The 10,838-nt window shown below is 22.9% G+C and overlaps 3 protein-coding genes across 3 annotated transcripts; 1 reads left to right on the top strand and 2 right to left on the bottom strand.

Annotated features, from left to right (window-relative positions):
* Positions 1-51: 51 nt before the first annotated feature.
* Phum_PHUM035180 (uncharacterized protein) lies at positions 52-856 on the bottom strand (the record flags this gene model as incomplete). The annotated part of the gene is made up of 2 exons (XM_002423026.1): positions 52-336; positions 425-856. 2 exons carry the CDS (start codon positions 854-856, stop codon positions 52-54), a joined length of 717 nt encoding a protein of 238 aa, XP_002423071.1.
* Positions 857-1,585: 729 nt separating this feature from the next.
* Phum_PHUM035170 (uncharacterized protein) lies at positions 1,586-2,516 on the top strand (the record flags this gene model as incomplete). Its single annotated transcript, XM_002423025.1, has 4 exons — positions 1,586-1,667; positions 1,882-1,997; positions 2,108-2,314; positions 2,388-2,516. The coding sequence occupies 4 exons, from the start codon at positions 1,586-1,588 to the stop codon at positions 2,514-2,516; spliced, it is 534 nt and encodes a 177-aa protein (XP_002423070.1).
* A 4,784-nt stretch (positions 2,517-7,300) lies between these two features.
* Phum_PHUM035160 (uncharacterized protein) lies at positions 7,301-8,239 on the bottom strand (the record flags this gene model as incomplete). The annotated part of the gene is made up of 2 exons (XM_002423024.1): positions 7,301-7,342; positions 7,439-8,239. The coding sequence occupies 2 exons, from the start codon at positions 8,237-8,239 to the stop codon at positions 7,301-7,303; spliced, it is 843 nt and encodes a 280-aa protein (XP_002423069.1).
* Positions 8,240-10,838: the final 2,599 nt, after the last annotated feature.

The following is a 10,838-nucleotide window of genomic DNA, read 5'->3' as shown; positions in this document are numbered from 1 at the left end:
AAATTATTTTTACATTTAAAAACATTTTTCCCGATATTATTAAGCATTTTTTTAAAAATTTTTTTCGGTTGATTGTTTATTGATTTCCACAGAGTAAACCAAAGATGATGATCTTCCCCATTCTTGAAGCTCTTTCAATTCTTTTTCTTCAGAATTATCATTTGAATGATCTTCAAGCGTTGCTAATGACATACTAGTAACATAATTTTGATTACTCTGATTAGAAGTTGAAGCTTCATTGTCGTAATTACCCAAATGTTGAAAATGTCCCAACGATATTCTCGAATAGTATTCATTATCACTTTCATCATCGCTTTCAAAATTCTCCATCTTTGTCTAAAATAAGAGTTGCCATATTTTTTTTTTTTGGCGAACAAAAAATTTCTTCTCCTAATACTTTATATATATAACATGATTCACAAACCTCGTGTGGTGGTTTTTCCATTGCTTTACCACCTAAACGTCCTCTTTTTCCCTTTTCTGGTACTTCAACGACTTTTTCTAAACTGAAATTTGTTTTGAATTGAAATTTTTTGCTATAATTCAAAGGTTTCTTTTCGTTAACCGTATAACTTTTCCTTTTACAATTTTTTTTACGCCTTATTTTCCTATGTATTTTATCAAATGATGATGACATAACTGATGAATTTTTTTTTAAAAACATTTTTCTTTTATGCAATTTTTTATTTTTATTTACTTTATTTACGATAATCATGTCGGATTTTAAATGAATATTTTGCTTCGGTTCATTTTTAACGTAAATATCATTTATATTTTCATCATCGTTTAACAAAACGTTTTCCGATGATTTTATTCTCAACATGCTTTTTATTTCGTGTTTATTTTTTTCGGACATTTTGTCGTAAAAAAGGTAATTTCGAAATAATTTAAATCATTTAATTTATAAGAGAGGAACGACATTTAAAAAAAAAAAAAACCTTATCTGTTTATAAATATTATGTAAAATAACATTTTTAATTTTTTTTAATGTTTTAAATGTTTAGCCACATTGGATTTTCTGTAAAAAGGTTATTTATTCATTAATAAAAATATTTTTACTTTTTTACATAATTTTTTTTTTTTTTTTCAATTGCACACCAAGTGCAAAAGGAATCAACGTTTTTAAGGTAAAAAAATTTTGATTTTATTATTATTATTATTATTATTATTATTATTTTTTAAATTAACGGACTCCATTTGAATGCAGACGACATTTACATTGGTCATCATCATTTGCCTTTGAAACCTTTAAATATTATTAATATTTAATATAAATATTATTATTATTTAATTATCTATATTTATTTATTCTTTTCAATGTAAAAACTCAACGACATGTTTTTTAAAAAAAATCTGATTGTAAATAATAATAAAAAAACTTTTTTTCTTATATTAGTCACGTTAAAAACAAATTTTTATATAGTTTTTTTTTTTTTTTTTTTTAATGTTGGTAAAATTGGTCCACGTGAGCTTTCGATATCGTCAAATAATATATTTTTTTTTTTTATTATTATTGATAAGATGTTAATGAGTTTTATTATAAGTTAATTATACACGTGGCAAATAAAAAAATTATATCGGAAAAATGAAAATAATAATTGGAATAATTTTTACCTTATTAGGTTTTTCTTACGCTCAATACGATTTAAAATATTTAAAATGTTTAGGTAATCCAAATTAGGTTAATTTTTCATTTGACGTTTATAATTACTTAACGAAAACAATGTTTTGTTTATATACATATACTACCGGCTATAATTTAAAAAAAAAAAAAAAATTATTTACTTTTTTTGTTGTTATTTAAATGAAATTATTATTATTATTATTATTATTTTTTATCTGTTAGAAATTAATTAAACATGAATTGAATAATTTTTTTAGTTTGTAGAGCAACAATTGATGAAATGATTAAAGAAATAAATAAAGTAAATCCAAAAAAAAAAATTCAAGTTGGCGGTTACAGGTTGGATACCGATGGAAAATTACAAGAGAAAGTTGTAAGTAAAAATTTTCTTTTATTGAAAACAAAATTACGACTTGTATTATTATTAACATTTTAAGCAAATAGTTTTTATGTTATAATTTTAATTTAAATGCCTTTTTCAAGGTATCCTTTGCAAGATCTGGAATGCATTTATCTGAATTAATGGACACAATTTGTAAAAGCATGGATAATTATGTTCGAGCGACAAAAAAGGAAACTGGAGAATTGGTTTTAATTAAACTCATGGCAGATGATGGTAAAATGAATGCTGATATAAGCAGTGTTGATATTATACAAGATAGCGATCTTAATAAAAGTTTAGAATTTTATGTAAGTATTAATTTCATTTTAAAGTATTTTACTATTGCATTATTTTACCTTCTATTTTTTTTTGTTTTTGCAGTGTGAGGGAATAGTCGAAGAATTCGAAGATGAAATTTATTACGAATTAAAAAGTCCCACAGATGATCCTGTCAATGAAATTTGTACTTCTGCTTCTAATCTTTGTCATACAATTCGAGATGAATTATAATTTTTGGCATTTAAATTTATGTGCCTTAATTTATTTATAATTATTATTATTATTTTGTTAGATAGTTTTTTTTGTCACAGTACATAAAATTTTTTAAATTGATTGGTTAAAGTTGTTTTATAAATTATGTATATTGTTCGCAGGGTTCGTTATTGACTTACAAACAGGGTTTGTCGAATTATTTAAATTTGATTATTAAAATAACATGAGGCCAACAGTACTTCATTAAAATAAGTTTGTGATCAAATTTAATACTCATGTAATCAAATTACTACTCATTTTTTTTTTATTTTGTCTATGGTATCAAATATTATGCAACAAAACAATGTTAAACGAAAGAACAAAATTTTTTTTAATTATAATTCTGTAAGTAAAATTATTTAATCGTAAAACAGTTTTTTTTTTTTTTTTTTTAAAAAAAATGCCTCCTGTAAAGATTTAATTAAGAAAAAATTATGCTATTTCACGTTTATAACAAAAAATTTGATTATTTAATTGTTTATAAAATTTTAATTTAAATTGTAAATAAAAAAAAAATTAAATCAAATTTATTCGAATGTATTTACTGTCTTCTTTTTTTTAAATAGCAATTATTAAAATTTTTTTTAATAAGATTCGATTAATGAAGTACTTATAAATTAAAACTTATATATATTCATATTTTTATAAACAACTATTTGCATTTACCTCACAAAAAAAAATTTAATTTTATTGTTATCGAAAGAATGTTCCTTTAGTACATTTAAAAAAAATATATGATAACTTTTTATGTATGTTTTGTAATTAATCAATGTTATACTATTAATTATTATGTATTATTAATATTATAAGTATTATAAAAATATAAAAAATACCCGGTGAAATGAAAAGTTATGTGCACAAGTTGCAAATTCATTTATATTTTTTATTTTAAAAATGGTGCTTAATTTTATATATGAATATATATTTTCTTAATCAATAAATATATTATTATTAAAATTTAAAAATATTTAATACTTACCCTTTTTCCTTTGAATGTCATCCTTTATATGGCAGAAGACTTTCTGTTATTAGTATTAAAAGAAAAAATTATTTCAAACAGGAAAATAAAATATTGATTATTAAGTATCAGCTTTTTTCTTTAAATTATAAAAAAAACTATCTTTATATAGTTTTGAAAAAAAAAAAAGTAAAATAGAAAAGATTTCTTGAGTTAACTTCATGTAAATTCAATAAAACTTTAAAATCAATATAAAAACTATTTAAATCTTCCTTACCTGTTTTACTTTGAGTGAGTCTTATTATAATTATAAATATATAAATAAACACATTTAAAATAAACAAAACTTCTTCAAAGGTTTAGTAATACTTTATCATAATTAATCAGTTATTAAAAAAAAAAATTAAGTTTAAAAACAAAAAATTTCCCATAGCAAAAATGTTAATATTAATTTCACGCCAATATAATTTTAATTTTAATTATTTTTGATTAAAAAACAAAAAAAATTTTCACACGTAATAATTTAAACAATTAAAAAGAACAAAAAATTTTTTTACACGTTAATTTCAATTCACAATAAATTTAAAAACTTTTTAAATAAATTACAAAATTAAATTATTTTATTAAAATGATTTTCATCACAAAAAAAAAAAACCGTGTGCAACTTTTGGCGCCAACACTATTACATTTATAATACAATAATAACAAAATAAAAGTGGAAGAAGACAGTAAAAAAAAAAAAAAATGGCGCGTTAAATGTAAACAATCAAAATAATTTGATGACGTAACATCATTCGACGATTCAAACGGTAAAACGATAAAAAATAAAATAAAATATTTATTGTTGACATAAAATTATTTATTTAATTTATATTATTTATATCTGGCATAATAACAATTACAACAAAACACAACAATTAAATAAAATTATTAAAAAAGCGTAAATTTTCAAAATAAATAATAAGCGTTAGATAAAAAAAAAAAAACAATATATATGATAAAAAAAATTTTTTTTTCTTATTTTTTCTCGCTTTTTTTTAATATTAATAATAATAGTAATAATAATAATGATAATGATAAAAATTTTAAAGTTATAATTATTATTGTCAATTCGAATCAAAATATTTTTTTTTTTTTTTACGTGATAAAAATAAAAATATTAAAGCTCGGATAAAGATAAATATATATATATATTTTTTTTTTTTTTACAACAGATTACACAAATTTAAATTATTTGTTTATAATCAAGCGTTTATCATAAACAATTATTATTATTATCATTAAATACATACATATAATATATATTATTATGTATGTAATTACGGTAATTAATAATTTTAAATTCAAAAAAAATTTTTTTTTTTTGGATTTTGAATTTTAATGAAATATAAATATATTTATTTACTTATTATTATTATTATTATTATCATCATTATCATAATCCACCGATTAAAGTGGAACCAAAAAAAAATTTTTTTTTTTTTAAATAATGAATTAAAAAATAAAATATCATCATCATCAATAATATATATATAGTTTTTATTGTCTAATTATTATAATACTTATTATTATCAAGTTTAAAATTGTGACGTCATCACGAGATTGATTTCCTTTCTTAAATTTATCCGAGCTTACAATTTTTTTTTTTACATATATAATAATATTATTATCATAATTATTATCATGCGTATATTAATATGTATATTATCATCAGGTACGGATTAAGAATAATCTCAAATGGGCTCGGAGATTATACGTATATGTATTATTATACATATACGTATTTTATTCTTAATCCGTAACCGAATCATCAATTATTATTATTATTATTATTACTATTATTAATTAATACCATATGTATATATATATATAAATATAATATAAGAGAGTCATAATTTAAATATTGTTCTTTACTATTGTCCAAAATTATTATTATTATTTTCAATCAAATATAATTTTTTTTTTAATTATGGAAGACCATTGAATTTATAATAAAATATATATATATTTAAAAAAAAAAAAAAAAAAAAATTTGAAAATAATTCGACGTGGTACTAGAAGCAAAAAAGAAGATAGAAAGTAAATTTTTTTTTTTTTTATCAATGGAATTATTTTAAAGGAAGATATCAGTTGGATATGTGATGGGGATATTTAAGATAACAGAATGATATGTGTGTGACTTCTAATCAATAATAATAATAATAAAGAACAAAATATTTTTTAATAAATAAAATAATAATAATAATAACGGGTTGAATATTTTCGTCATTTTTCATTAAAAAAAAAAAAAAAAATCCGTTACGTCATCATTTAGTGTCGTCACGAAAATTTATTTTGTTATATATGGAAAAATGTCGATTTTGACTGTTGGATGAAATTTAAAAAAAACATTGTTATTATTATTATTATTATTATTATTATGCCGTAAGATTTTTGTCGTTGCCATTTTTTTTTTTTTTTAGCAACAGACAATTCGATTCTTTCCTATCTAAAAAAATAAATCAGTTTTTATACAAAAAAAAAAAAAAAGAGAAAAAGGAGAAAAAAAAAAGGAAAATTGAAGAGAGGATTAGCTCAACAAAAAAGGAAAAAAAAGGTTTTTACAACACAAAGTTCAAAAGTTTATGTTTGAAAAGTAAATAAAAAGATTTCAATGGAAAAAGAAAAAGAAAAAAATTTTCAATTGAAAGGAAATTTAACGTCTATGACAAAAAAAAAAAAAATAAATAAATAAATAAATAAAGAAATTTTAGGTTTAAAAAAAAAAGAAAAAGAAAAAAGGAAAGAAAAAACTTTAAAATGGTTTCTTGTACAAAATAGAAAGAAAAAGAAAAACGATATCAACTATGGAATTGAATGAAAACTATAAAGGGTAGAAGAAAAAGCAAAGAAAAAAAGAAAAACTAATAATGGATTTGAATGAGATTTTCCTTAAGGGAAAAATAATAATAATAATAATAATAATAATAATAATAATAAAAAACCTGGAATTCATTTTTTTTTCTCTCTCTTTCCGTTCGTTTCCTTGTCGGAATTTTAAATATTTAACAATTATTTGGCAACGAAACGTAAGAAGAAAAAAAAAGCGCGCCAAATTTAAAAATAAAAAAAAAATTTATTTATTTATATAAAATTCAAGTTTAATTTTTTTTTTCGAAACCGAAATCGATAAATAAATATTATAATAAAATATCGATTCGATTATTTATCGATTTTATCTCGATTTTATTTCTATAATAAAAATTTAATAATAATATTAATTAAAAAAAACGACGACGACGAAACAATTTTTTTTTTTTTTTTTTTTTTTAATAAGATTTTATTTTTAAAAATGACGAAAATTAATTTTCTTTTTTTAATTTTTTTAAAAATAAAATTTTATCAGGGATAACAGCAGCAAAAGACAATTTAATTGATTTCGTTAATTAATTTAATTTTTTTTAAAAAACAGAAGACAATTAAAATTTTTAATTTTAATAATTTTTTAAATTTTGTTTTTAAAAAAAAAAAAAGTACGGGTCACTAGATTTCTTTTAAAATTTTTTTTTAAAATTTTCTTTTCGTTTTACTTTAATTTAATTATTAATTATAATAAAATGAGGATAATAATAATAATAATAATAGTAATAATAAAGATAAAAAAAAGAAGAGAAATAATTCGTTAATTTGATATCGAAGAAAGAATTTAAAGAAATTTAAATTGAAATTTAAATTGAAATTTAAATTGTAATTTTTTTTTTTTGGGGTAAAATAAAATTTACTTAAATAACTGACCGTTGTGGTTGTTGTTGAAATTTAATTTGCGTCACCACATTCCATCTTCGTTTATGTATTCTGAATTTGGCACCTTAAATAAATTACCGGAAGTTTGTCGTTTTTTTTTCAATATAAGATAATAATAATTATCTTGTTGATAAGGGTTTGATAAAAAAACAGGACTTACCAATCTCGGACGATATGATTTCCTGTAGGTATCAGGTGCGAATGCAGATTCTAAATCCATTTCTCCATTTAATAATCTTAATCTTGTAGCTTTTGCTTCCTGATCCATGTTATATTTATAATTTGAATTTGAACTTTTGCTGTTGTCGTTAAAATGTTGTATATTTTTTTCAGCAGCGGATTTAGCAGCCGCTTCTTCGAGCATTCTTTGCTGATGTAATTCTTTGGCTCTCTCTGCCCATATAAGCTCTTTCAAATGTTGAAAACTTCCAGTTCTTGACAATCTGTTCGGGGGTACTTGACCTCCGGATAAACGATAAGTCGGAGTCGAAGGTCTCCTCCTGGGTTCTTCTTCGGGTTTTGTATTGTCTACGTATTTCAATACTTCATCATAAGCTCTGCTTTCGGGTGGTATAACACGTGGATGATTGCTCGGAGCGTGTTGTACTATTCTTCCGTAAATGGGTCTCGACCATGGTCTCACGGGTGTGCGAAACATACCCAAAACGCTTCGAACTTTCGGATATTGTTCCCATACGTTGTAAGCAAAGGGATCTCGATACGTTGGGATTTCGTTTGTTATTTCAGCCGCTCTCGATTGCCTTCTGGAAAATCTCCACATGGCTCTTAATTCTTCGCACGTTGGTTCTCCACCGGCGGACATAATTTTATTTTCGTTCGGTACAAATTCCGAACCGGATCTTACAAGTTTTCTATATTCTTTTGGCCTTACCATCGATCCTCCGCAAAGGCTCAAAGTTAAAAAAGAACAAATTACTTTCATCAATAGTGCCTCCTTCATTGTCTGTAAAAAAAAAAAAAATAAGTTTGGCCGATTTTCAAGAGGTTTGGCAAGAAAGTTTTTATTTAACTACTCAACTGAAATAAATGGATTTTTAATTAAATTTCAAAAATTAGTTTATTATTCTCTTTCAATAATAATAATAATAATAAATTTTTCTCTTTTTTTAAAAAAAAAAAAAAAACAAAAGTAATTTTTCTTTTTTCAATTAAAAATTTTTTACTTATTTTACTAATGGTAGTAACAATTATTATTACTATTATTATTATTAATTTTCTTTACTTTTAAAACTTTTTAACAAAAAAGAAGAGAAAAAAGAAAATTATAATAACTTTAACTGTTGCGGTGATGTGTTGATGACTTAAAAAAAAAAAAAAGGTTTTAAAACTTTTTAGACATTTTTCACGTGTCAAAAGTTAAAATTTTCGTGGCGGCAACGACGACGACGACTACGACTAAGACGACTTTTTTATAATTTATTAATCGTAAAATTGATCATGTTGTGCAATTTAGAAAATTCAAGGCAGGATTTATCACGGTAAACCCCCGAGGGAGGGAGAAGGGAGAGGAGAGGAGGGAAATAGGAATTACAATTTATTTCACAAAGGATCATCAGTATTATTAAAAACCTAAAATTCCATGAGTGAGTGAGAGAGAGAGAGAGATAGAGATGGAAAATTAAATCCGACTAATTACTTTCACCGATTGAATAATACCCCGTTACGTGAATATGTTCAGATGATTTTAAACATACAAACAACAAAACAATAACAAACAAATATTTTGAAATCGAGAGATTTCTCAGAATCGTTCGTTCGTTCGTTTTTCCGGAGGGAAAAACAATTTAAAAAATTTAATTAAACGTTTTTTTTTTAATTATTTTCCCCAATTGTTTAATTAATGAGAAGAAAATTGTCATTTGCAACAGTATGAGAAACATATATATATATATTGTGATTGACGTCATCATTTTTTAAACGTCATCAAGTGGACGTTGAGAGATTTTTTTAATGACTCATAAGAATACACATTAAACGTCATGAGTTAATCGTTTGAATGCACGTTTAAAAAAATTGCGACGCCAGGTTTTTTAAACGACGGAAAACCCGCACCGAATTCAAAGGAAATTTTATAAATTTTATGAAATGAAACACGCACACACACAAACACGCAAACAACCACCCACGCAATTTAAATTTTACATAAAACGCCTCCCCAACAATTTCAACAAACACAAAAAAAAAAGAAGAAGCAAATTTAAAAGTTAATGTCCTTTTTTTTTCTACTATTGCCAACATAACAAATTAAAAAAAAAAAAAAACGTTTTAATCGATTCGTCGTCGGTTAAAAAAAAAAGAAAATTTACGATTTTGACCTTTTTTTTGTCTGAATGGGGGGGGAAGGGGGGAAACATAATTTTCAGTAAATTAATTTTGACGATTTTTTTTTGTTCGTTTTGTTTCGAAAGGTAATGAAAGGGTTTAATAGCCTTACAATAAAAAATAAAATTTGTTTATTCCTGTCGTGCTGTTGCTCTCCTGTTTTTAAATACCGATAAAATAATAATAAAAAAAAAAAAAAGAAAGTAAAATAAACGAATCGTAATTCCGCCATTGACGTTACGTGTTTTTGTTTTATTTATTTTTAGTCGTTTGTCATGAATATCAATTTTTTCCTTTTCTTTTCTTCCCTTTTATTCGGCTGTCGTAAAAAAAAAAAATAAATAAATTTTTTACCACACCCCTTTCCTCCCCCGCCCCCCCAATTCCAGCTCAACGGAAAATTCATTCAGTACTTTCCAAGGGAAGCTCCTGATAAAAAAAAGGAAAATTGAAAGGTACAAAAAATAAATTTTTTTTTTTTCGTTTTTGTAAAAGGAAATCAAAGGAATTTATTTAATCCGATTTTTACGCGTGAAATTAGTTTCCTTTTTTTTAAAAAAAATTATAAACGCTTATGTTGGCAGCATTTTTTCTTTTTTTATTCCGACATAATTAAATAACCGAATTCGATATGAAATAAAATAAAAAAGAAAAACGCGACGAGATTCTGCCAATAAAATAAAATAAAAAAATTTTTTTTCTTTTTTTTTCCAGAAAAAAAAAATTTTTATTCCAGAAAAAAAAGGAAAAAAAGGAAAATTGCGTGGGACGTTCAAAAAATATTTCCAGGATTGACCAATTTTTTTTTTTTTTAATTAAAATTAATCGTTTTTAAAAATCTTTTTTTTTTCCCTCCCCCTTTCGGATTTTTATTTTTTTATCTTAAATCCGTTTTTTCATATATACACGATCCGTTTTATCTCCTTTAATTTCTCTTTTTTTTTCTTTTTCCTTTTTTTCTACTCCTTTGTCATCATTTCGTCTTTTAATTTTTCTTTTTTTCCCTTTTACGTCACGACGGTTTTATATTAAAAATTATATAAAAATCTCCTACATTTTCCCGTTCACATTTTACCTTTTTCCGTTTCCGTTTCCGTTTCGTTTTTTATTTATTATCATTATTATTGTTATTATTATTATTATTACATAATTATTTATCACGTATGTACGAATTAATTTTTTTAATTTGTTTAATTTCCGGAATTTAAAATAAAATA

Source organism: Pediculus humanus, genomic scaffold, assembly GCF_000006295.1.
Source record: "Pediculus humanus corporis 1103172107383 genomic scaffold, whole genome shotgun sequence".
Taxonomy (NCBI): domain Eukaryota; kingdom Metazoa; phylum Arthropoda; class Insecta; order Psocodea; family Pediculidae; genus Pediculus; species Pediculus humanus.
Note: the sequence above shows the minus strand (reverse complement) of the source record. Positions and strands in the feature narration are given on the sequence as shown.